General features: G+C 42.9%; 1 protein-coding gene across 12 annotated transcripts in view; it reads right to left on the bottom strand.

Moving 5' to 3' along the window:
• Window positions 1-3,189: 3,189 nt before the first annotated feature.
• Window positions 3,190-27,944, bottom strand: part of YAP1 (Yes1 associated transcriptional regulator) — a 105,670-nt gene continuing 80,915 nt past the window's right edge. For 3 of the 12 annotated variants that reach the window (XM_077893221.1, XM_077893222.1, XM_077893229.1), the window contains 5 exons: window positions 24,118-24,308; window positions 22,038-22,085; window positions 11,474-11,604; window positions 7,912-8,024; window positions 3,190-6,591 (listed from right to left, as the gene is read on the bottom strand). In XM_077893221.1, coding sequence (XP_077749347.1) covers window positions 6,353-6,591; window positions 7,912-8,024; window positions 11,474-11,604; window positions 22,038-22,085; window positions 24,118-24,308 — 722 coding nt within the window. In that variant the 3' untranslated portion in view covers window positions 3,190-6,352. The remainder of the gene's footprint in view (window positions 6,592-7,911; window positions 8,025-11,473; window positions 11,605-22,037; window positions 22,086-24,117; window positions 24,309-27,944) is intronic. The other 9 variants (XM_077893223.1, XM_077893224.1, XM_077893230.1 and 6 more) reach the window with 3 other exon arrangements.

The raw sequence follows: 27,944 nt of genomic DNA, 5'->3' as shown, positions 1-27,944 counted from the left end.
GTTTACCAGTTACTCTTAGAATGTTTCATTTTGGTCCTTTGATCCAGCATTGGAAGTTGTGAGGATTACAGTATTTTCATTTCACTCTTGAAGGAAAAGTTGGTCCACATGTCTCACAGTTAAGTGATGGCAGTGGTGCAGAAACTGGATTAATTTGCTTTTGAAATCTGCCACAGGTAGCAGAACACAATGAAACTGTTGGCCATGTTTAGGCCTTGAGATTTCTGCTTTCACGACTTTGGACGGCTGATAGAGATTTGGCCAATAGTTCAAATTAGTGTTAAATTTCCCCAACAATATTCCAGCTTTGGCCTGGGCCTGCCACCCTGTTCCAGATCAATGGTGTGTCTTTCTCAGGAGGTTCCGGGAGCGTTATCACATGCACGCCCATAGCATCAGCACTTTCCTGATTCACAAGTACACAGGCCCAGGCCTTCTCCCGTAAATCCTGTTGCTGAACTCCACAGAAATTCCTTGGGCCTAGCATGAAGAAAGGGCTCTGCTGCTATTCATGGTTCAGATGATAAAAGACAACCGAATCAAGGCCACCTTCCCCTCCACACAGTACCACTGCAATTTTAAGGCTTGAGACTTCTCAGAATTCAGATAAAGCCCCAGAGCAGGTGGCCCCGTCAGAACCCGCAGGGTACCCTGGCAGCAGCTCCGAGCTATCCAGGAAGTAGGATTTTGTATCTTTCCTAACGTCTAAAGTCTGGGTCTGGGTGCGTAGCTACCCTAGTGGTCCGAGTCCTACGCACACAGGATAGTCCGACCTCATCTGGAGCTTGCTGACGTACAGCCAGCGAGGCCACATGGACCCCTGGCTGCAGGGACACTACTCTTGTCACCAGGACAGGTGTTTACCTATGCCCCGCTGTGAGGCTCATTGATGGGAAATGCACTTGTGTAGGTGGTCCTGAGACACAGCAAGGGCCTCCTCATATCTTGCCACTTAACCCACAGCTTTGAAAAAACACTTGCTTCAGTGGGCCGGATCATCGTGTCCACCTTGTGCAAATGCACCACAACCCAAGATGTGGGCAGTAACTGCGCATGGCCTTCAGAGGACAGTGGTGTGTGCTCTCTAGCATCCCATGAGCAATGGCACACCCCGCGGGCAATGCCCACCTCACACTGCTCTACATGGATGCTGTGAGGGTCATGGGACTCCTCCTCCCAGAACACCTGTAGGATAGACGCGGTGAGGTGCATCTTCTAAGAGGTTAGTGCTCTGGCCCACCGCGCCCACTAAGGCCATCCTCCTGCTTCAGATCCTATTTCCTGCTTCTTCAAGAAGCTACTTTTACTAAGAATCAAGTCCACTCACTCACTTTGCGTATTAACTAATATCAATTTCACAAAGTCACAATAACTAGTATTTAAGTTTCCCCCTTTTTGGAAAAACCATCCTAGGCACCAGATTAGCTGGTGAGGGATCTTGCAACCTAGGCTCTTTGCTCCTCTTATCTCCAAACATTAAGTAGCAGAGACCGGTTTTATCCGTTTCCCACTTTTTGGTTTTCTTGTTGCTGTTTTAAACTTCTGCAGGTCCTAGCAGCTCGATGTCAGGTCTCCTAGTTCAGAAGTTTGTTTTCTGTTAAAATACGGCAGATTTTAGAATTCAGAACATCTTCTCAGTATTGTGCACTTTTGCTCACGCCTTGATTCTGCACCTGCTTCCCTCAGTATGAAGTCTGCCAGCTGACAGCTGGGTTTATCCTTAAGAAGTTAACAATTTCACGTGGAGTTTTCTATATCCAGAAACATGGCAAAAACATCCCGCGTGTGACTGGAAAACTACAATAGCAGATGTCACAGAACCATATGCTAATTCAGTAGATTCTTCATCAAAAAGCCAGTTTATCAAGTTTCTCTGATAATTGAGAAACAGTAACTCAATGCCAACAGTTTCAAGTGGGAACAGGAGGACCTGGCGGGTCCCGCCAGAGATGCGGCCCATTTCCACGGCAACTGTATGCAGAGCCCCAGGAGGCACCCAGAAGCACAGCCAGATTTAACAGAATTGACTATAAATCTAATATAGTTTGTAGTTGCCAGGCCCAGGGGCAGCTGGTTGCTCGCATAGAAGGGAAGAAAACATGATGGGGTGCAGGGTGGGGGGCACTCTTCTACAAACCCAGTAGATAAGACCATGGCAGGGGCATGACACAGACTTCTGAGGTCTACTGGCCACTCCCCAAACTACTATGTGGGTTTACTATTTTTTCTCGGTCTCCGGTGAACCATTTCTCTGTTTATCCCAGCTCAGCAATTCATTTATTCATTCACTGTGCTGTTTTATTTTAGTTTTGATCTTTCAAAAAAAAAAAAAAAAAAGTGAGTGTATCAGGTTCTAAGTAATTTGACCAACACTTCCTCAACATTCAGGATGCACAGCCTTCTCTCTGGAGGGATGCACCCCACTTTCAGATTAATAGAATTCTTGTGAGTATTCTGCTGAATATCACTAACTGAACTGGTTATTTCAAGGTGATACAGTTCTGACCCATGGGAGCAGGATGAGGGTGGCCTCCCACCACGGGACATCAGGCCATCCATACGAGGTACAATCACTGCATCCTGGACAAGAGAAATGATCGATTTCAAGTGCCACAAAATTAGTGTTCTTCTACTGCAAAGAAATTACATGTAACAAAATATTAAGTTTTCAGATTTCCCTCAATAAAATTGATGTGTCAATGATTATACATGCAAGCACAGAAAAAAAACCACTGTCAAAGACAAGTCTTCTATTCAAAGTTCAGGACCTACCACCACCTAAATTTGTGAATGCTTTTATTTGTAAAACAATAACTATTTCACTAATGTGTTATATTTTGGAGATCATGAGAAAGTATTTTGGAGAAATAAAGCCAAAGGCTATTTTGAAAGACTGTGAAGCCCCGGTCAGTTTCTTCTGTGCTGTTATCTGTCATGAGGTCATTTCAGAATGAAGGAGGCACATTTCTGCTGACACTTGGTCGTTGATGGGGACAGTCTACCTGAAGAACACAAAGTATCACATTCAAAGAATTCCATCCAGCTTCCAGATGCCAAGCTAATCATGTGTGAACTGGTGTACCAGTTACTAGTACAGTCACCTTTCATTTCTGTGTCCTTTAATTGTTCTATTAGAAGACCATTAAGAAGCCAAAAATGTTTTACGTATATTAATTGTTAAAAACAACATAGAGGAGCTTAAAGAAAGAATATATTTGAGCCACATAAACACACAAACAGGGATTACAAAAGAAAAAGTAATGTAACAGTTTATGTAAGTACCTAACATACCAGCATGCTTACAGCTAAAACAAGACATAAAAAGGTAATACGGGTACTGTGTATATAGTTCTGACAAATGTGCATTAAAGAGTTCTCTAATATAAAAACATTTAAATTGTGGAGAATACTTTTCATGATACAGAAAACAACTGTTAAAATAGGCACACCCACAATCCTTATAAAAATATGCTTGCCAAAGATAAAGCTCATCCAAGCCCCAGTTCTCAGATGTGCAAAAGCCACGAAGCTGTTAACCCTGGGTACTGTCTTCCCCTCTGTGTCATGAGTTTCAACACTGACTGGTATGAATTATGAATTACAGTTAATTTTAGTTATTCTTCAGTGTTTCTGCCAAGCTCCCTATAGGATGCATCTACTTAATATGAATACTTAAAACAACATTACTTGTATATAAAAGTCACTTCCTTAATGTCCTTTTTTCCTTTCCTAGAAAAGGCACTATATTTAGAAAATACTTATTACCACAAGTAGTGCTGTGGAAAAACTGAAACTCCAAATCAGCGTGCTCTATCAATAAGTACATCTAAGAAGCCCTAACTAAGAGAACACAAAATGTAAAAAGCTGATAAATTTAAAGATTATAAAATTGGTTTATTGTAAAAGCAATTCAAGAATACCCAGTTAAAATCTTATCCCAACACTACCCAGTACAACCCAGAAGGCATTAAACACTTTGACATCAGAACAAGGACACAGAACAAGAGAGACCAAATCAAGGCTGTGATTCAGATTCAGAAAGAGGAAGGACTTTCAGGCGCCCTTCAGTCAGCGCCAGGGGCCACAGCGGACGCAGGTGTAACTCAAGTGACTGAACTTTTAGGAACAACTGCCTTTTGTGACAACAGAAGAAAAAGACACGTATCAGGTTCTCTATCAAGGTCCCCCTAGTCTCTCGCGATCCCTCCCACGTCCCCACCCTTGCCCTGATCTAAAGCTACTGCTGACGTGTAAGATGTGATCTTATTTGTGGCTTATTGGCACACGTAAGCACTCCTTCCAAGTAGCTTTGACTTTCAGCATGTGAGAAAAGAACAACATGCTGTCTCATTCATACCCTCACTTATGCATTCTAGGTAGAATTTCATTATTGCTTATAAAAAAAAAATCTGCACAGTGGCCATTTCCCCTCAGACTTAATTTCAAGATAATCTTTCTGCTGTTTTCTTAATAAAAAGCTTTAGTCAATGATTACGAATGATTGACCTATGAATTCATTATATAGAACAGTGATTGCATTTTTTGAGCACTCAAAGTACTTAATATAAAACTTCTCACTCCCAACTTTCACACTCCTCTAACTGAAGGGTCAAAATACTTAGATTTAATCTATCTTCCGAAGCAAGATGAGACTTTCCATAGCAGTGTTAGCTAGGAAAAATGATTCTTCGGTTATAAACCCTTGAAAATAAGGACTTATTCTAGAATATTGAAAGACCCTTAATCACAGAGGTGCTAGCTGGTGCCACTATAATTCACAACCAACTATTACCGTCATAGCTTATACTGAAGAGTTGATTCATGCTCATTTTGTTCCTTTAAAAAATACTCTTTGGAAACCATTATTATTACTCCTGTAGACACATACTCTAGTTATATCTCTTCCTGTAAAAATAAAAGTATAATCATGATTATCTCTATTTCTTTGCTAAACTCAACTACTGATATACATTAATTAATCTGATCACTTTACCAGCTAACTTACACCCTCGGCAGTATTCTATATATACTTCCAGGGTCAATTCTCGGCATACAGAAGTAGGAGCAAGTCTCCATGTATGTTATGAACCTACTTAGTGATTTCCCAACAAGGTTCAAAATTAGTCCATGGGAGTGTCAAGGGAAAATAAAGCTGTATCTTGTTTGCTTCTTTCAAATTCATCAGACAATATTGTGTGCCCAGAGTGCATATAGTACTCCTCCAGACACTATGCTTTCTAGAATAACTACCTCTAATGTCTGCAGACTGTCTCAATCAGATTTACACTACCGTGAGATATAAACTACTAGTCACATATTCTAAATACATACATTCAAAACTACCATTTTAAAATAAATTGGAAAGTATGGAAACCTTAAAAAAAGATACATTCTGCTATCACACTATTATAAACCTTATAAGTGTGTGTGTGGGTATATATATAGAGAGAGCAGATAATCAAGATTTAAATAAGATGGTAAAAAATTAGGAAATGTAGATTTTACCAAAGGAACTACAATAACTGCACCAAGCAACAACTATAAACAGATTGGCTACTATGGTAATTTGTCTCGGTTCTGGGGGAAAAACAAAAACAAAAAAAAGCACAACCCAACCAATCAAAACAAAATAAAACGAACAAAAAAAACCAAACCCACAATAAAACCCACCAAAACCTATACTACAGTATGTGGCAATAATTAATATATTTCTATGGAAACTGTCTCATGCCTCAGAAGCTCCTAAAATAAAATCAAGGTCACTCTGTGACTAATGCTAGCAGTGTGAGGGAAAGCAGAACAGTCTTCAGCCTTGGTTTCAGCTAGCTCATCACATCAGCATTAAGGACTCAACATCCATACAACATTTTTGGCTTGGCAGACCAGTAAGTCATGTTTCTCCACTGGCCAAAGGCAGCTGAAGAAACAATTGCCTGAACAAACTAAACGCTGTGACATGAAGCATTTGACTTCCAAGTCTGAGGATTTAGTTAAAATGATCGGTCAACACCTAACTGGGCAAAAGGAATGGCATCCATCATCCAAACAGGCTCACTTCCCCCAGCCCCCAAAACGAACAGTAGTTATAATAGCAAAAGAAACAAAAAAAAGTTTTGTTTTTTTTTTTTTTTTTTGATTCTTTAGAGCCAACTATGAAAGAGGTCAGCAACATATTAACAGCAGCAATGGACACGAAGAGCAAAATAGTGGATGAAAGAATCTTGCTGGACGTCTGTTCATCTTTTTCGGTGTCAGCCAGAAGACTACGACTGGCTTACTTGGAAATTTCGAGCATACACGTCTCATCTCCTTAGATCCTTCACAGATTTGGAATTCGGTCTACCTGAGGGCTCTATAACCATGTGAGAAAGCTTTCTTTATCCAGCTTAGTGGCAGCCAGCACGGACTCCATGTCGTTAAGGATGTCAGAGCTCAGAGCTTCCTGCAGACTTGGCATCAACTCCTCTCCTTCTATGTTCATCCCATCTCCCTCCAGCGTTCCGAGGTCCACATTTGTCCCAGGAATGGCTTCTAGGTAGTCTGGGAAACGGTTCTGCTGGGAGGGCAGGGTGCTTTGGTTGATAGTATCACCTAGTTGGGATGGAGAAAAGCAGACATCAGAGCTCCATTAGGTGAGCATCCAGAAATGAATGGAGACCGACCTCCTGCGCCAACTCCCACAGTTTACTTTAGGTTAAACAGCTCGCAGAAAACAAAATACCAAGTTTACTTCTGTTTTAACATGTGCACAGATGCTGAAGCAACAGCTCAATGTTTTATTACTAAGTGCTCAGCACCAAAAGGCCTCACAAGAAAAAATAAAAATCCCTCAAAAACTTATGGACAGCAAGGGAGAGAGAACAAGAATGCCACACAAGAGTGTCACTGCAGACTCTCCAGGTCAAACTATACGGTAGATAAAATATAGAAATGATGCTCACAGACGCCTCTTTCTTTACCTGGCACACGGGGGAACTGTAAAAGAAGGAAAAAGGACTAGATGAAAACTGCCTTCTGCTCTGGGAAAGTCACACTCCTAATGGCAAACCAGTTTCCTGAGTCCTTGTATAAACAGAATCTCTCTAGCTTTCCTTCTAGAGGTGCCTGGTTTATCTGGCCTGGAAGCCTTTCTTGAACATGACGTTAACATTCCTTAGAGCTTCCAGGAACATGGACACTGCCCACTGAGAGCTCCAGGGTTCTGGAGAATGGAGACGTTGGGGAGAGGACAAGGAAAAAAGCATGATGGGCAAGAGACAGTCTCAGAGGCACCGGAATATGGTGATCTCAGATTCAGGGAAATGAAGAGGAGGGGTGGTGAGCACTGGGACACACCAAGGCCACAAGCAGGATGAGTACAGGCAGAAAAGATGCGCCAAACACTCTGAGGAGCTGTCGGCCAAAGAGGTGGCCAGCGGGAGAGTCACTCTGGCCCTGCGGGTTCAGACCCGAGCACAGGGCGGTCAGGGGTCACCTGGTGAGCCACGGGAGGAGATAGCCCCCACCCTGCCCTGCTCAGCTCTTGCTACAACCAGGCAGCCTTCTCCGCCTGCTTTCCTGAGACCTCAAGCCCTTGGGGGAGATGGAGGCAGACACTGAATCCATATGGATCTCCGTGAGGGCCATCCGCTGCCCTGCCATATGGCTTAGTATGGGAAGTGCTAAAATAAGTTCTGCCATCAGTTCTGTTCAGAGAGCCATGCCGTCTATGTGGGAAAACAGAACACACATCAGTTACAAATGGCCATGAAGAAACAAAGCAGGCTCAACGGGAGTGGAAGTTTGCAGGGTTGTGACTGGTTTTCTTCTCAATAACCTGTGCTCATAGACCTGTGACCACCCCCACCCCCAACCTGGAGAAACAATGGTGGTCACTGAGGCCGACCGCCAAGACACGTGGAGGACACCTACCTGTGTCCATCTCGTCAACACTGTTCAGGAAGTCATCTGGGGTTCGAGGGACGCTGTAGCTGCTCATGCTCAGCCCACTGTCTGTGCTTTCATCCCGGGAGTGGTAGGTGCCACTACAAAACAGGAGAATTCAAGACCTACACCAACATTTTAAATGATTCCAATGTAAAGGTGAACACGATTCTCTAAGAGGGTCAGTGAGACTCCTGCCTATAGTATGTGGAGCAAGCATCACCCAGTCCCCGGGGCTCACGAGGGACCCATGGTGGGATGTGACACGTTTACCCTGAGGCAGGCATAGCTCTCCCACGAGTCTGGGGCTGGTGGCAAGGAAAGCAGAGAAGAGAGGCTCGCAGCCTTCCTTGAGAACAGAAAATTCTCTGTGTGCTGTCCTGTCATGCCATCTGAATCTGGCTTCTATCATCTCCCCAGTGGGTCCACACAGGCTGCAGGGGACAAGGGATGCAGCCCCTTGTACACAGAGCTCAAGCCAAGGAAAAATCAACCCAATACAAACCCACAAGGCCTTTCTGAACTGGGCCAAAAGGGAGGGGTCACCACTGAGAAGGTAACAACTCCCCTCAGGGAGGCTGGGGGCCTCAGGCAATTAGGTTGCAGGTCGTGACCTCAGGGTTGCAGGATGAGCCCTGTGGCAGGCTCTGCGCTCAGTGAGGTGTCTGCTCCAGATCACCCCCCACCCAACCTGTGTGCATGCTCTAAAATAAAGCTCCAATAAAAAAAAAAAAAAAAAAAAAAAAACAAAAAAAACAAACCTCCCCCAGCTTTGCCTTCTTGCTTCTTCTGTTTAGGGGGAAAGACCCCAAACACTTTATTTAGCATGACACAGCAGTCCTGAGAGTTCCAGCTAAGAAAGAGATTTAAAACCCCAAGCATTGGGCAGGTCAGGTGGCTCAGTGGTTTAGCGCCGCCTTCAGCCCAGGGCATGATCCTGGAGACCCCGGATCGAGTCCCACGTCAGGCTCTCTGCATGGAGTCTGCTTCTCCCTCTGCCTGTGTCTCTGCGCCTCATGAATAAATAAAATCTTAAAAATAAATAAAACTCCAACCATGCCAACAACAATTCTAAGGTATACACCTTCAGGAAAAACAGAAAAGTACGAGTGAAGATGGATTTTAACTTGAGGCTAAATGGTTACACATGTGTGGTCAATATCCCCTCAATCCACAGACACAGAACATGTGCCTGAGCCAGTGCCACACAGACAGCAGCCGGCGTGACTACAGGATTTGGAGTTCTGCTAATTCTAGAAAACTGTACAGCAAATAAAGGTGACTGGTACTTTTGATGGTCTCCGACGAGGATGTGAACTTTAACTTTAACTTTCCCCCAAGCCTGGAAACTTAGGTAACTATTTAGCTCACATAGCTTTTGTTTTGTTAAAAAACAAAAACAGCTAAGCTTTCCTTAGAAATAAGCTGTAACAGTTGCTCAAGGTTGAAAACTCAGTCCCCCAAATTTCTTCCCTAATTACCCAAAGGAGCTACCCTGTCCTCCCTCCCCTCACTGTGTATATTGAAACCATGGATTACTCTAAAATCTGCCAGATTTTGGCAAGAGTCAAAAGCCTCACAAAGACCCAAGAAAACACAAATTTGCCTCTAAGACCATTTGTCCACCGTACCACTGTGTTCCATCCTGCCTGGATCTGGGAAAGGGGCCTGGTCACACTGCACTCCTGCTGTGAAGAGTAGAGCACAGACGGACACCGGAGACGCTGCTGTGGGGAGGCTGAGCTCACATGGTTGTGCGGGACTCTTTTGGAGCCACGAGACAAGCATGGGGGCTGCTTCTCTGCCCAGGGCCCCGGCCCATGCCTCCCACAAACACACAGAGCAGGCATGTCCTCAGGCTCTGAGGACAGAGAGACAACTACAAAAACCTACAGATGATGGTTTCTGAGAGACTCATAATGTCGAGGAGACAGATGAACATGTGTGTTAATGAACTATACTCAGGCGCTATGTGAGCAAAGTGCTTTGAGAACAAAGAAGGAGCATGGGAAAGCAGGATCTTGGGATTCTGGGGGGCAGGGGGACTCTGTGCCAGGGCTGAGAGTCAACCTGGTGGTCAGTGTGAAGTCTCCAGGATATGCATGAATCCAAGAGAGAAATGGAACGTCAGATGAGGGTTTAGGACAGGGAGTACCATACAGCCTGGAAAAAGGATTCTGCCCTTGGTCCTAGTAATGCCGATCACCTGACACCCAGTGACCTTTACCAAGAGACAGAATCTCAAACTACAGCCTAGTGTTCATGAGACATTCTCAGGAAGAATTTGCACAAAGGATGCCCAGCCTATATCCACGTTCTATAGTCTGCCTCTACCCTCGGGCCACACGAGGCCCAACAAGATGGACATTGCAATCACACCAAGCTGAAAGCTTCCTTGTGGGGGGGAAAAGTCATGTGGCTCTGACCTTTCCTGATTCACTGTTGTCTATGTTCAGAGCCTCGTGTACATACACTCAGGTTTGGCAGAACCACAAACTCCGAACACATCTTAGACAGTCTTCAAGATCAAACCTAAAAAACCAGGCCCCCAACCCCAAGTCTAAGACTGAGCAAATGGAAATTCTACTGGACTGGACTGCATGTCTTGGTAGGATAAAAGAAATTTCTTTTTTTTTGTTTAAGATTTTATTTATTTATTCATGAGAGAGAGAGAGAGAAAGAGAGAGAGAGAGAGGCAGAGACATAGAGAGAGAAGCAGGCTCCATGTAGGGAGGCTGACGTGGGACTCGATCCTGGGACTCCAGGATCACGCCCTGGGCCGAAGGCAGGTGCTTAACTGCTGAGCCACCCAGGTGTCCCAAAATTTTGTTTTTCTAAGATCATGAAGTTTGCAATTCATCTTCTGAGAACTGAAAGCGTAAGAGAACAGCTTTCCTAAACCAAAGGACCTTTAAATGTTTTTAAAGGTGCATTGTTTAAAACTAGTTAAAAAAAATCCGAAAACCAAAAAGTACAGACAAGAAAGTATTTGTTCCATATGTTAACAAACTGAAACTCCATGAACATTTTACAACCTAAACGGATGAATGGTCATCAAACCTAGGAGTAGGACCTGTGGGTGAGCAGCTTTCACCACAGCTCCATGAGGCCACTGAAGAGTACCTGCAAGCCCCTGCCTGTTGTGCAGTGTGTCTACAGGAGGCACCACCCACGTCCTTAAGCTACAGTCCTTAAAAACATGTGGCCTTCAGGAGCTGCTGCAGGAAGACCAGGTCCCACATCACTGGGGCTGCTCCAGAGGACGACCCCCTTGCATGCCTTCCTTCACGACTCTGCCACATTACATCACTGCGCTGCTTCACAGCGCAGGCAGAAGCAAACACATGACTGGGAACAAGTCCCCCATAAGTCCCCATGGCCCAGGTCCTCCCACAGGAGCCAGCTTCGAATGCTGGAGCTTCACAGGGTTTGTCATGGGTGAGGGTCATTCACAGTGCAGTGCCTGGCCCCCAAGGGTACTTACTTACTCATGGGGTCAGGACCAGCCCCATGGGGACGCCCGTGAAAGCCACAAGCAGCTCTCACCCACCTGTTGAGAAAGGGATCCGAGCCACTGGTCGTCATCGTCCTCAGTTCCTGAGACATCCCGGGGGAAGGCACTGGATTGGGAGTCCCGCCATCCTGCTCCAGTGTTGGTAACTGGCTACGAAGAGCTAGTTCCTAGAAAAAACAAACAGCAACATGGTCAGTCTACTGCTAACAAACTCTTCATTCAATTTAAAGAAATAAAATGCACATGACCGTGCCAGGTACAGAGTTCAGGTGTTAAACTCTGGTCAAAACTAATAGGTTACCCGGTCAGAAACACCAAGTTCTTTTGCACTTAAGTCACATAAATTCAAAGTCTATCTTGTCTTACAAACCCCTGAACAGATACACAGGATTCCCTAAATTCATTTTGTTATTTCTCTTACTTTGGCAGACCCTCCCAAACCTGTCCTATGGGAAAGGATGGGAAGTGTGGTCTTTCAAAAAAGAATGCCTCTTATAGTTTCTCTCTACTCACCAACCCTCAGCTGATTTTTTGTTCGGCACCAAGGAGTCAAGGCAAAGTCGGAAAAACCACACCAGGTGATAAGCGATAACCACACCAGTGCCCCTGGCTGTCCGGTGTCTGCACCTGACCTCACACTCCTCCATCCCCAGCTGTGCTCAGAGCCATCCAACGTATCCTCAGCAGGACTCTACCTGGATTGCTCAGCAAAGACCATGGGTCACTACCACCCAAATGGCTCTAAAGGGCCTGTCCCAATGGCCCAGACCTCAGTCTCAAATGTGTCCAGGACCTGGAAGCTACATCACCTCATCCGGCCATCCTGACATTGTCCTCGCTCACCTTTCTCATCCACCCAGGCACCCCAACAGCTCCTGCCGTGCCTCTCACACTCCCATTAACCTCTTGTTTGTGGGAGCACAGGCTCCCTTCTCCCTTGGCTTTTCTGATTTGACTAGAAATGTGGCTTTTTATTGCTAAGGACACTGCCTGGCTGTTCAGGAAGGCACACCTGAGGCACCCCGACTCCTAAACCATCAATTCTGCCTCGTGCAGAAAACACTGCTTTTCACTCAGCTTTAGGCCTGCTGAATACACCGTCCTTTACACTGGGGTTTCTTAACTGGAGGATCATGACAGAATGCAGAGGGTCTATGAATTTAGGTGAAGAAAATTCACTTTTATTTTTACTAACTTGTAACTGAAATTCAGCATTCTCTTCAAACACAGATGACAACACTTGTATTTGTCATCCTCTTACTTTGCATCCATGGACAGCGTTTTCATATCCTACTGTAGCTGCAAATTATCTTAAAATACCATTTATGCTCATTACCATTTCAATAGTACAAAAGTTGTAAGACATGCTGTTAGAGCTTGTTATTTACAGATTAATTACTAGGTCACATGGCAGCTCCTCGACCACCTGGATCTCAAGGACCTTCACCTCCACCTATCTGAATCACCCGCTTGCTTGGCTGAGACCATGGGACTTAAGTCTGCAGGCCTGCCTGGGATGAAGACCGGCGTGTCACCTCCCTGAACCGTGTGCACCACAATCACTATCAGTGCATCAAGCTTATGGAACAATCTACCCCTGAGGGTCCTGCATCTCCAGCAACTCTGGAATGGGTGTAGCGATTTCACCCCCAAGAACTCTTGCACACACTCACCCTGCTTTCTCCTCCCACCCAGCTCCTGCATGACCTCAATCCCACTCCATCTGCCCTCCAGCCTCAGGGACTCTACTTCATCTCTTACGATTCCAGTTGACTGGCTCTCTTTTTTCCCATTAAAAAAATAAAATAGTGGTTTAAGTGACATACAACATTGCATCAGTTTTAAGTATACAATGCAAGGATTTGGTATTAGTACACACTGTGAAATGACCATAGCAATCATCTGTCTAGCTACCATCCATCACAACACAGAGTTACAAAAAGTCTTTTCTTCGAATGAAGATTTTTAACATTTATTCTCTTAACAACTTTTAAATATGTACTTATTATGCAGTATTATTAACTATAGCTAATAATTATAATCATTAACTATAGTCACCATGCTGTATAAAGTATGAACCTTTTGACCCCCTGGCAACCACCAATCTGTTCATTTTCTGTAAATTTGGTTGTTTTTTTTCCTTCAATTCCACTTATGAAGTAAGATCACATAGTATTTGCCTTTCTCTGACTTATCTCACTGGGCATAATGCCCTGTATGTTCATCCATGTTGTCACAAATGGCAAGATATACACATCTTTATCGACTCAATTGTTGATGGACGCTTAAGTTGGTTAAGTGATTGACAGCTGAATGGACACTGAGGTTTGCTCCACAACTTTGTTATGGTACAAAATGCTGCAGTGAACAGAGGGGTGCATGTATCTTTTTGAATTAGTGGTTTTTTTTGTTGTTGTTGTTGTTGTTTTCAGAGAAATACCCAGAGGTGGAATTGGAAGATAGATTATAGGGTATTTTTATATTTAGCTTTCTGAGGAACCTCCATACTATTCTCTAGAGTGGCTGCACCAGTTTGCATTCCCACCAACAGTGCATGAAGGTTCCTCTTTCTTCAAATTCTCGCTGACCCCTGCTGTTTCCTGTGTTGTTGATTTGGGCCATTCTGACAGGTGGTATCTCATCATGGGTTTCTTTTATAGGATTTTATTTATTTGAGAGAGATTGAGTATGAGGAGGAAAATGGAAAGGCAGAGGAAGCAGACTCTCTGCGCAGGGAGCCTGGACACCAGGCTCCATCCCAGGACCCCAAGATCATGACCTGAGCCACCCAGGTGCCCTGGTTATGGTTTTGATTTCTGTTTCCTTCATGGGCCAATTCCTGGTTCTTTTTCTCCTTCCCCATGAGCTTGAATTCTGAGCCAATCATGTAAAATACACATAATAGGCCCCTTTCACATCCTGAAATACACACATAATTTCATCTCAACAGAGCAAATTGCTGCCCTGAATGAATGTTAAAAGCGTGCTTACTTCATTTCTATACTGAGACTGCTAAGAAATGCTAGAGAAAAATCAAACAGCTACTCAGACTATTATAAATTAATGGTCTTCGGCCTCGAATGGGCCTTTGTACCACTCTAATTTTTTTTTTTTGTCCTTTGGTCACCGTTTTCTCACACTCTCATGGTCACCACCCAGCATCTGGCACACACTTTCGAGTCCATTCCCACCTCTCTCCCATTGAAGTGAGAACACTGTAGACATCATGGAGTCTGGCTTTCTGGTTCTCTTGCCATCCCCACCTCCCCGCAGGATCATTCAGTCCCACGGGTCTGTGTAACTCCTCTTCCTGCTAATGAGCAACCTACTCTCCTAGTGGCTTCTGGGGACCTAGGTCATCTATCTGCTCTCCATCCTCCCATCTCCTCCTGCAAAGTGATAAGTACCGTAGAGCAGTGCCCTGCACTCCCTGTGAGGCTATAGCAGGACCTCAATGCCATGTCCTTCCATATGTGCTTTTTGACTAGAACCCCTTTCTTTCTTCCCTATTAAGACCCCATTCCTTTCCCCAGATAACTCTCCATGACGATCTCATCTCCACCTTCGGATTTGATTAGAAGTGATGGTTTAACAGTCTTGGGCATATATGCAACATGTTCTTAGCACTTACTATGCATTATTGTAATTATTTCTTCTCTGTCTCTTAAGGGCACATTGAATGAATGAATGGACAGTTCTGGAGCATAAAACAGTAACTTCTAATGCTCTGAAGAAGTTATGCTGCTATTAAAACATGAGGATACAATCAGAAATAGACTTGAAAATGAATAAAACCATAGGCTCTAGATGAACAGGCAGCTGCAGATCTTCCAAACAATGGGAGTGCCTGCAGATTCCTTAAAAAAGCCTCATTCGTGTTCCACTATCAAAGGCACACCTGCTTCTACGTAGCAAGCACGAGACAGGACATTAAGCAGTAAGTCATTACTAAACTGATAAACTATTTTCACAATGTTTTTATAAATTTTTATTTTACTCTTTTTGATAAAATTCCTACTTTTTGTGATTGTTTTTTGAAGTGAAAGCTAACTGTCCTGTGGTACTTTGGATTTTGCCACTTTGCTTGTTTGAAGCTGCCGAATTTCTACTTGTCGCTGTGTCTGACAGCTGAGTTTCTACTGCCAGCAGGCGGTGCAGAACCAACTATGCATATTCACAAAGGAAGCTACTTTGGAGACATGCCTAAGGAGATGCTCGAGGACCACAAAATGAAGTCTGTATCTGATCTAAGGCCCATCTAAGACTCGTCTAAAGTGGGCCTGAAAGAACCAAAGAGAAAAAACCATTTTACTTTTACAGGTGGTAAGAGGAGGCTGATGGCATCATCAACCAAATAGGGACGAATCTGGCACGAACACAAGTATAATGTCACATATAACATATATATAGACGGTAGGAGCCATATCAAGGTACGAATATTCAGCTCAGTTTCCAAACTTCTAGCAAATAGAACAGGACTGATGAGACCCCCTCCGTGATTTCTCAACAGTTTTACTGAGGTATACTAACTTGTACACCTACTATACAAAAATGGGTATTCTTAACATAGCTCAGTATTTGCTGAAGCAAAATTGCTGAAAGTAGACTTGATAGCCACTTCCCCAAGTCATTAATTCTTAATATTTTCATTTCTTGTTAATGTAATTTATTTCACTGGGTTCAACAAAGAAGATGAGAGAATTTTGTTGACATTTGAAACAAATGGTCAAGAGACAGAGAACTACGCACTGATGGGCAGGACCACAGACCAGCTTACCTCCCCTCTTGACTGATGACTGGAGCTCGAATGAACATATCAACCCCCACTGCTCTCTTCACACAAGCACACCTACGTGTGCCACACACACAGTTCTAAGGAGGAGAAATCTGTGGCAGCATCCTATTCCCCAACTTCCTGTATCAGATCCCAGAGGAAAGAAGAACATGGGGAGCACAAGTGAAATCACAGCTTTCACTGACAGGAAGCTTCACACGTCCTGCATCCGTAGCCAAGAACTGACATGTGAGAGTGAACACACTTACATAAAATTAAGAATTTTAGAAGTAGAATACTGAAAATTTGCTTCAGAGCTGTATAGACCTTTTGCTAGTGACTTTAGAGAAAAATAATTATAATATGGATAAGCATGAAATGAAGTTACATAATCTGAATTTTTAAATATCTGGTTACATAATTTTAAAAAATTATTTAAAAAATACATTTCATAGAAATTTTCTCCATTATACTAGTTTTAAATATATATATATGTATGTATATATATATATATATACATATATATATATATATACACACACACACACACACATAAACCTATACAGGATAAGTCTACTCTAGTGTGATAAAGTAGCTTTAGGAAAACACAGTTTGGACGAATATGGACATTACTTTGTAATTGGGTAAATCTGGCATAGCTGTTTCAAAAACAAGCTTTGGGACATAACTGATCATCTGTAAAAACGGATTTCAGTTGAAATGGTTCATGTTGAAAGTTATGTCTATCTCTAAGGAGTTTTTTTACTCTGAAAAAAAAAATGCCTAAAATTAGAATACTAAGCTAAAAATACAAATTTGTTAAGCTTCTCTTTTCCCCTAAAGGTAGAATAAATAGTTTGACAGATTTTCAAGAATGAAGAAGTTATAGGAAATTTGGCCAAAATTTAATCATGCTTCTGTATTTTTTTTTTTTTTCATGCTTCTGTATTTCAAAGGTCAAAGAATTCTTTTAGAGTATTTGACTTTTTCTAAATGAAGCAAGTATTTTTAGCTCATATTCTTCTGTAATAATACAAAAATGTGGCAGCTTCTCCCATTGATCTTGTAAATCTTAGCTCATCTGGGATACATTTGGAGCCACAGCCATCTGTAAAAGAGACGGTCCTGGCATGGTCCAAAGGGAACTTTCCAGGGTGGTTTGTAAGAGAAAACACAGCTTGCCTGTGTATACAGTGGACTTTCATGGGCTCGGGATCCAGCCACGAGCCACTGGTCTGTCCTTTGTATTTTCCGCTCCTCTTTCTTAAATAGCAGCATCATTTCCCACAGGGTCAAAAAAGACACTTTAAGGTAATACATATCTGATCATTAAAGTATTTTGGTCTCATATAAAATCAGTACTTTGGTTCACATTATTTAGAAAAATAAGGAGAAAAGTGGTAGAAGTGGTCGGCAGTCTGGAAACATTTAGGAAAACGGAAAAATGAAAGAACATTAATGAATCTCAAAATAATCGTGGTAGGTGAAAAGTTAGGGTTCCAATTTATAGAAAATTCTATAAAACACAATGTCAACTTTCAAGCCTTTCTTAAAGCAATTTTGTCTTTAGGAAGCACTAAGCTATGAAACTGTGCTTCCATTTTAGGGTGACACATGGCACAGAAGTGCACGTTGGTTTGTTTTTCTCTGGGTCATTGATTTGCTTAAGGAAGTTTAGTTTAGTGAACTAGAAATCCAAATTTAGAAATGGAGAGTAACTCTAAAAATACACAACTTATAATAGTTTGTCTCAGTGATAGCAGTGTACACTACAATTTTAAAAAGAGTAGAGAAAAAAAGCCATTTCTTCCGGCTGTTCAAGACAGGCCTCATCATGCCCTGCTTTCCAACACTGCTTCCAACAGCCATAGCATATTTCATTATGTCTCCAGCAATTAAAAACATTTAGTCGATGTTTAGAATGTTTTTTTAAAAAAGATTTTATTTATTAATTCATGAGAGACACAGAATGAGAGAGAGAGGCAGAGACATAGGCAGAGGGAGAACAGGCTCCACGCAAGGATCCTGATGTGGGACTCGATCGGGGTCTCCAGGATCATGCCCTGGGCTGAAGGCAGAGCTAAACCGCTGAGCCACGGGGCTGCCCTGCTTTTTGTTTTTTAATCTGCGTGTCATTTTACTAAATCATCTTCAACTTCACAATATCTTTGACTAAAAAAAAAAAATTGTGTGTGTCCCTGGACCTGGGGACTATTATGACACTAGACTCTGAAAGGTGATCTCCAAAACAGACTCACTGTTTGCTGTTTCCAGCACTACTCTGGGATTCAAAATTCCTTCTCACAGAATTAGGTCTTCTGTAATTTTTGTTAATTATAATGTCAATTAAAGTAAATAAACATTATTTTAATGTTCTTCAAATTATAGAACATTATCTTAATGAGTAAAACAAATGAGATAATCAGAGTTTGCAAGTGTGGGGTTTATACAGAGTTTCCAATGTGCCTATCCAAAATAAAGTATGAAAGATTAATGAGAAAACACTTAAATGAAATTATGTTTTATTCAATATTAGGACTTCAAAAAGAGGAGAGATAATCTTGAGAAATGTTAACTGGACTCTGAAACAGCTTTCCTAGTGTCTGCTAACAGGAAAGACAACTTGGAGGAACAAAAAGTCAAATTCTTTACTGTTACTAAATTCAGGGAAAATAAGCTTGATGGCCATTGTTTTCATGTGGCTCTGAACAGTGGTGTTATTTTGCTCCAATTGGCCCAAACTATGGACATCTGACCCTCTTCACCAGTGCAGGCTAACAGTGTGGGGTCTAGGGCCCTCCACCTGAATATAACGGGTTTTATCCCTCACTGAACCAGTGACTGATCCTAGCGTGTATTTATTACTACACATTAGGAACGGCAACTATACAGTACTCATTCGCTGCAAAATGTTTGCAGCTATAATTTTATGAAGATTGAAGCAATTATTTGCTCAGAAATGAAGATATCCAGACACAGCAGTCTTGTTTCTATGCTTGAAGTTGTATCAGGAATCCTGAGAAGGGCAATGAGGATGGGTTTCGCCCCAGGCCCTAGACAATCTTAATGGGCGGAGAGGGAAACACGAGCAGAATCAGGGCGACAGGGCAGAAGAGGGCTCACAGCCAGAGAAGAAAGGAGAGAGCGAGGAGGCCATAGCCTGGGGAGGGAATGGGGACGCCAGGCTGTCGAAGCACAATCTCACTTCATCTCATCTGTACTGGGGAGCCACATTCTCAGGCACAAGAAGGTAAAAACGGTCCCCCTCCCAGTGGTGCTGCCTTCTTCAAATTGCTTTGTTTCATAAGACCTTGAAGCAAAAACTGTGATGCATCCCTAACCAACACTCCCTAAGGGTCTCCCAATTTACCAAGGGGTAACTGATCTACTAGAAAGAGATACAGCTAGAAAATTGAGCGTTAAAGGCTCAACTCAAGGAGCAAAGATGACATTTATAATTCCAAAAAGTTTCTTCCAAGAACAGAAATAGCTTTTGAAACATAAAAGTAATGAATAATCAAAATGAAATTAAAAATTTTAAGTACTCTAAAGACAAGTTTTTCCAAAATTCTGCACACAAACTCTAACAAAATAAGCGGATAATTTTTACCTTTAACTAAAATATACTTATGCCTTTAAGTTGTTTTTATTTTCCAGAACTCTGCATTAACCTCGCCCACACTGACGTCTGTTTACAGGACCAGAGAACCTGACTACGCATCTGTGCAGTTGGTCCTATTTGAAAAAAATAAGAAGATAGCTTTTGAAATGACTACTTTCATAAACATTTTGAAGTTTGGTATCTTTCCACATCCCACAGTGTATGAAGTATATAATTACAGATATAGAGTAATGGCACTGATTTCATGTTGCTTGCTAACTCATGTGCACTAATTCCTATTAGAAAAGTAAAACGAAACTTTGAGCAGTGCCTGGCACTCAAATACTGAGTGGATCTGTCCCCTTTCCTCCATTATTCCTTTATATGCTCTGGTCCTTGAATGGGAAAGCTCCTCCTGGCTTTCTTGTTACCCTGGCAACCCTACATAAAGCCATCTTCACTTCAGACAAGATCCTTCTTTGTGAAACAGTTCCTGGTATCCACCTTAAAGCCATCAAGAAAACAGGTGAGAACACAGACGCTCGCCCGACAAAAACACCACCATATACTGCGTATTCTGAGCCACTCCAAATTTAACAACATTTATTGTCATTCCCACAACTGTCAGGTAAAGACATGGACAAATAAAAACTTCTGTAGCAAATCAGTATTTCATTATCTAACATATTCCAAAGTTGATTTTAAAGAACCTCTTTCAGGTTTCTTTTCTGGCTTAAATAAATCTAAAGGAATCAAGCCTATAATTTTAATACCATGTAAGTTTAATAGAAATTTTGTTATTTATAAGTCTCACCTTTTCTGAAACTTTACGACTAAAAACAAGTATCTAAGAATTCCCGATAATTTTAATAAGAAGTACCATTTACACTGGCACTCAAGTATGAAATAAACCTTGAGGTATTTATTTAACAGATCTACGGTTTAAGATCTCATTAGGGGAAAAAAAAGAAACAACTTCGGGCATAGAAGACTTTTTGCTTGAACCCAAATCTCATTTGAGTTAATTTCTGCTCCTATGTTAGTTTCCACTTCATTTATTACAAAGAAAAACCTTCTTTCAGAAGCACTTCAGAGCAAAAGCAAGGGAAAATATCTTCACTTTTTGAAGATCCATGCTATGGGCTCTTCTCAGTCCTGTGTGGTAATAGTGGCTCTCACAGCAAGGATATGCTCTACTCTATCAGACAACTTCCGTGAGTTATCCCTTTCTTGATTTCTTAATTAAAGAAGGCATTTACGAGATAAGGAGTAGAGTCTTTCTTCTCTCAAAGTTAACTGGTCTCTACAGGAACTGTCTCTGACTTGATAAGCATGATACTATGACGCGCACGCGATCGGTATCCAAAATGAGTGGACTTGTGCCAACCCCTGCTTCCACAGCCCATTGTGACACACATACATCTTTAGCTCCGTGCAGAACAGCCCCGGAGCACTCGAGGCAGCACATGGTTGCTTCTCCCCACCTGGAAAAAGGGCAATGACCTCCTAGCTCTTCAGTCCTTTAAATCTTTTGAACTCTGAGCACAGACAATCTGTTTTCAAGACTGAGATTCTTCCCTTAAATCAGATAAATGTCTGAGTTAGGACAGTAGCCACAATCTCCCCATCTAAGTAAGATGTTCTCTCAACCAGTAATCTCTGGGGTTCATCCGGGAGAAAAGTTGATAAACAATAAAAAACCCAAAACATGACCCAAGCAGACGCTTCCTCTTTTGGTAATTGAGATACTCTTCCTTTGGAATGCCCTGAGAAGAATTTTTCCTCTAAAAGTACCATTTTGACTCTCTTAGGATTTCTTAGTCTACCCAAGGAGATCATCTGTGCCATTTTGTTACTGTTCAAATGGTTAATTCCTATAAATCATTATAAATACTATTTTAAGCTAGGCAAATGAAAATCAGGCACGCCCCAAGGTTGACAGGATGCACACCTAAGATATAATACATATCCAATATGTAATAGAGCAAGACTTCCATGGAATCAAAATGAGCACTAGGACTCTCTGGAAGCAGCAGGAGGAAGCAGGCAGTGTAGACTTTCTGGGAATGGCAATGGTAATACATATTTGGAAGAAGATGGCTCAAGTGTTATACCCTGGGCTAACGGTCAGTGAGGACAGGCCCCTGGAGCACAAGTTTCTTGCTTTCCTAATTTAATATCTTTTTTTTTTTTTTTAAATGCTAGAACATCAGATAAGAGCCTACCTGACATTTTGGAGAATTTGCTGTGCTGGGACTGATATTCCGCATTGCCTAAGAGTAAAAAATAAGATGGATAAAAATTACTTTAAGCCACATGGTTTGGCTATGTAGGCTGACTTACAAATTTCATCCAGACATACCACCATAGCACAGAACTCCCAAGCCAGCCCAAGAAGCAGCAACTGAGGAAGACAGTAGCCAACGGAGTCACCACATAACAAACTGAAACCGAGGAATACTGAACAGCATAGCATTGAGGACAGGACAGCAGGCTTTAGGTGTCAGACTCAAACTCAACCTCAAACACGTGATGTTGGTCAGGGAGGTTCTTTGCTTCTGAATATTAGAAGAAGCAGGAAAAATGTAACTCGACATTCTGGGATAAGAGCAACCAACAGAAGAAGAAATTCATAGAAATCCAAAACTTCAGACTTGCTGAATTTATACTGATTGCCAAAAAGCAAAACCAAAAAAATCCTAATAAACAGACTATTAGTATGAGAATAGAGCAGGTCTGTCACTTCAACGGGAGAAGAGACAACACAGTTGGTGACAGAGAAGAAACACAGAAGTTGCCTTTAAAGGAAGTTAAGCTGTTTTGTCTAGGACCCATCACCCACAGGAAGAGAGTAAGACTTAGGAAAATTCTCTGAAGGAAGAGTTTTATAAACAGCAGCATTGCCCACCAAAACAAAACATCACAGAACAAAACAAAAATTCCAGTCTGATTGATGGGATACAACAAAATGATGAATGGTAACATTAACAATTACGTAATTTTTCTTAATAAGATTTCTTGGTTTTGACAGTTTTCAACTCGTATCTGACACTGAGACTTGTCTGTACTGAGACCATCTAGTGATCAGTAACAAAGTGAAAAGCAAGCATCGAAAACAGGCTCTTAGCTGATCTCTTCTAACAGAGGCATAATTATACTCTTGATGGTGCTACCTTGTTCTGATGATAAAGATTTAAATGAAATATATCTTTCCTTTTAGTAATTGGTTGGAAACTCAGAGGTACAATAAATTGTGTGAATATGATTCCTTTCTCCACCTTGTTGATGGCAGATAAAAAACCATCTTTCGAGACTACTCCCTGACATGAAACATGGGAACATGTGCTCTCTCGTCCCCGGGCTCGCTCGGGGTGCTAAGCACTAGGCTTGCACTGACCAATGGCTGACAGCATAATCTGTCTGGGACCTCCAGGGCTTATCTTTCATCCCCAGGGCTCAGGCTTCAGTGACCATACCACGTCCATGGGTTTCCAGTGACACTCCTGTGTCCAGAAAAGTGGAGTGTCATGTTTTTATTTCTACACTTGGGAGGCTACAATTTAGTGGGAAAAATAGTGAATACATGTGTTTCATGTCTGTGGACAGAATACCAATGAAAAATGAAAATGAGAAGCTGACCATTCCAGACACCCTGAGGAGGACAGGACTCGGGGCACAAGCACCTTCTGCCTACTTTCAAAATTGCACTGTTTCTATGGTCAAAACAATTTTATGAAAACTAAAATATATACTGCTCTGATAAGATTGCATGCCTGGTCCCTCCCAAAATAAGAGACCGTAAAAACCTGATTATGCCAGGGGGCTGTCTAATCTCCTGACAAAGGAGCTCAGCAGCCATATCCTGAGATAAGACTCATGGAAACCTCCGTCCTACCTGCCATCCTACCTGCCATCTCAAAGGGACATTCAGAGCAGTACATTTTAAGGCAGTAGGGGATCTAGTTCTAAACTTGGGGTCACTTGTACTATGTTTGAAATAAAATATCTTAGATTCAGCAATGCTGCCACCACTTGCCTATTTGAGAAATGTCTTAGTGATTTACTCCCAGCGGGAAGACCTCAGTGTCTGGTCGCCTACAGCTAAGTGGCCCCAGAAGGCAAAAATCCATCTGTGTTGCAGGCGGGCCTGGGAATGAAGACAGGGCGGAGCTGGAGACAATGTGTCTGGGTTGCTGCTCCAGCAGGTGAAAGAGCAGCACCCCCTTGGAGATACCAAGGCTAGAAGAAAACACCGGGACCACACACAGGAAGCACACCCCGAAAAGTGGAAGGCTGGCCTCTAACCTGGGGCCTCACCTGGCGGAGCAGCTCCTGCTGCTTCAGGCGCAGCCGCTCCTTCTCCATCTGCAGCTGCTGGAGGCGCATCTGTTGCTGTTGGCTGGAGCCCCCGCCCCCTAGGACGCCTGGAGGGCTCTGCGGGGCTAGGGGCGGGGGCTGCTTCACCGGAGCGCTCTGGCTGATTCTCTGGTTCATGGCTGCAACAGAACAAAACATCTAGCCTAAAAATCTGGTAGCAAAGGCAAAGGACAGCTTTTCAAAAGCAACTGGGAATACTCAACGTAGCCTTTATGGCAGGAAGGCTGGAAATAACCTGAAAACCCACCACTGGGACAATGGTTCCATGAACTTGTTATCACGGCTGCTGCCTCCGTGGTCCTTATAAGATGCAAGACTGAAGAGACAAGATGGGGCGCGCATCGGCCACAATGTGAACGGTCGAAGATGTATACAGATAAAAGCCAAGGGTGGAACAGAAGGTATAAAAAAAGGAGGGGTATACGTATTCCATGCACATCCAGAGCACAGCAAGGGATGGGCAGCCCAGAAGCCACGAACGTGTGTTGGCTTTGGACCTGGGGCTCCGTGATGGAAGGGTGGAGTTGCACAGATAGTTTTGGGTCACTTTGGATATCTGAGTGATGTGAACACGTTATTTACTACAAAATATAAGTACAGGTTTAATTAAAAATACTTCTACCACAGCCAGTTTACTTAAAAACACATCTACCACAGCCAGTGACACGAAGCATTCTGAGCAGCAAAGTCCATTAAAAGTGCTCAGTCCTCAGGACACCTGGCTGGCTCAGTTGGGGGAGCGTGCGGTGGAATCCAGGGTCATGTGGGGAGAGGACTTGAAAATAAAATCTTCAAAAATAAATAAAACGATCAATCCTTAATATATCCTAGAATACACACAGAACCTCTCATAGAGCAAGTAGATGACACGATGAGACGTGTGCTCCTGATGAAGCTTACGAGCCTCTGGATGGCAGGTCTCACGTGACACCACGGTCACCTCACGCGGCCCAGGCGGTCACGATCGTCGCTGTGGTGGAACCTGTAACACCACATGACTATCAGCAACGGAGGGATTCTCCAACTTGTGAGTTTGTCACTGATAGATACAACCCTGATCAAACTGTGGACCGCGGTAGCCTCCCTGAGCAGGTGCAAGCATTATCACGTGAAAATGATTCAGACACGTATTCAACTGTTTAAGGTGAAATTTGGGTCCCCACTTCTACTAAGGTGTTTAATACACAGCAAGCAAGAAAACCTCAGGCCATACATAACAACCTCACAAACGCTGAAGGAAAAATATGTCTCCTCCAACCTTTTCTGGAGAATAGCCAAGAAGGAACACTTGACACAGCTTAGATGAGGCCAACAAAATCCTGATGCCAGGACATGAGGAGAAAGGGAAATTAAACATCCTGCTCTCGCTTTCTCTCATCACCCTCACTACCAAACTCCTGTGGCTCACTGGAGTCCCAGGCTTTACCTGTGTCCTCTGCTGTGCCTGGCTGTAAAGGCCAAGGAGACAGGAGCGGCCGGCCCAGCCTTTCCTGAGCCCATGACCGTGTCAGGAACCCTTCCCTCCTGATCCCGCCACAGGGGCGGGGGTGGGGTGGGTGGTGGTGTCCTGGTCATGTGTGTGTTCTTATTAGCACAGGGTCTGGCACAATGGTGGTGCTAAAAAAATTGGTTGAATATTGAGGCAGAAATTTACCTATCTGAGAGACATGACAATATACAAATCCTACCAGCAATGTCACCACCTAGGACTGATCAGCTCTGCCAGGACGCTGGGACGACATGGACACAGAAGCAACCATTACCGTGACTCCATTTAGCCCAGCCCATGGAGGCCCTTGACATGTGCAGAGGGTATTCACCTCCGAGGCCCACCTCTCCATCCAGGCTTTGTTTCTAACTTCTTGACTAGAAGTTATTTAGTTTAAATCTTTTCTTGAAGCATTCAAAATCAGTAAATTTATCTTTAAGTTATGCTTTTCCTGAGTGTCCTACATTCTGAAAGTGTAATTCATAATTGTTCTATTTCAAGTACCTGTAGTTTCTGTGATGATTTCCACTTAACTCAATGAGCTACTGAGTACACTGGTTATGCTTCTAAACGTGTTTTGTTTTGTTTTTGAGATTTTACTTCTTTATTCATGAGAGACAGATAGAGAGGTGGAGAAAGAGAGGTGGAGACACAGGCAGAGAGAAAAGCAGGCTCCCTGTGGGGAAGCCTGGTGTGCGATTAGATCCCAGGACCCCGGATCACACCCTGAGCCAAAGGCAGATGCTCAACTGCCGAGCCACCCAGTCGCCCGCCCTGCTTCTAAACACGTTTTAAAGGTTCAAAATAATTTCCAATAGAGCTACAAACTAGTAGGAAAAATATAAATGATTAAACTCTCACGTGCTTGTCATGCAGCTTTCCAATCAATACACACAGCCTTTTAATTCCATTTCACCTCTATCCCCACCCACCATCTTGGATTGTCAAGCAAACGTGACAGCATTTCACCCATAAATATTCTCAGTATGTATCACTCAGGGTTTTTACTTAGATTCTCTCATCTCCTAAGTATTTTCTCTCTTATGCTGAAAAGCATGGTTCTTTTTTTTTTTTTTTAATTTTTATTTATTCATAGAGATGGGGGGTGGGGGCAGAAACACAGGCAGAGGGAGAAGCAGGCACCATGCAGAGAGCCTGACGTGGGACTCGATCCAGGGTTTCCAGGATCATGCCCTAGGCTGCAGGCGGCGCTAAACCGCTGCGCCACTGGGGCTGCCCTGAAAAGCATGGTTCTAATAACATGAATATGTATCATCCTTCTACACATATGCAGTTATTTCAAATAACATGAGTGATGAATTTATGTTCAACAAAATGACTATTAGAAAGTTTCTGATTTGTCATTGTTGGTCCTAAAGATATTTCATTGGGGCCGACTGTCAAATCACTGTGGTTCAGTCACCTGAAATAATTCCTCTCCATATGACTCAGCCACTGGCTCATATAAAGGTTCATTTGTGACATTGTGCTTTCGAACCTTAGAGACTTGCTTTACTTCCCAGCCCCAAATGGTCACCAGTGTTCTGTGTATTTTAAAAAATCCAAGCAAACACATGCAGACTCTGTAGATCTATGGTAGCATCCAGGCTAAGACTGCTTTACTCCACTTCCCCTTTTTCTTTTTTTTCTTTTTTTTTTTTTTGCACTTTTTTAAATTTATTTTTTATTTATTTATGATAGTCACAGAGAGAGAGAGAGAGAGAGAGAGAGAGAGAGAGAGGCAGAGACACAGGCAGAGGGAGAAGCAGGCTCCATGCACTGGGAGCCTGATGTGGGATTCGATCCCGGGTCTCCAGGATCGCGCCCTGGGCCAAAGGCAGGCGCCAAACCACTGCGCCACCCAGGGATCCCCCCCTTTTTCTTATTTCATAACACATCCTTGGAATCACCCCAGCACAGAATATAGAGGTTTTCTCCCATTTTCTTTTTAAAATAGCTAATCAGTATTTCCATTCAACCAATTTCCTATCAGATTTTCACTATTTCAGAATAAACTCATCCATACACAATTCTGTCGTTTTGCTACCGTATCCTGGGGCAGAGTCCTAGTTGGGAAAGACTAAGTTAATGTTAAAACAAATTATACTGCCAGACCTCCTCCCTTCTTCCCTCTCACACCACTGTTGGCACTTTGTTGCATCCCTACCAGGAATATGTAAGGGAATCTTTCTCTCTCCTGAATTCTTGCCAAACTTTTGGATCTTTGCCAATCTGAAAGATGAGAAATGGTTTCTCTGTGTGATTT

The sequence above is a fragment of the Canis aureus genome, chromosome 3 (assembly GCF_053574225.1).
Source record: "Canis aureus isolate CA01 chromosome 3, VMU_Caureus_v.1.0, whole genome shotgun sequence".
In the NCBI taxonomy this organism is placed as follows: Eukaryota; Metazoa; Chordata; class Mammalia; order Carnivora; family Canidae; genus Canis; species Canis aureus.
The sequence above is the reverse complement of the archived record's forward strand: the minus strand, read 5'-3'. Positions and strand labels throughout refer to the sequence as shown.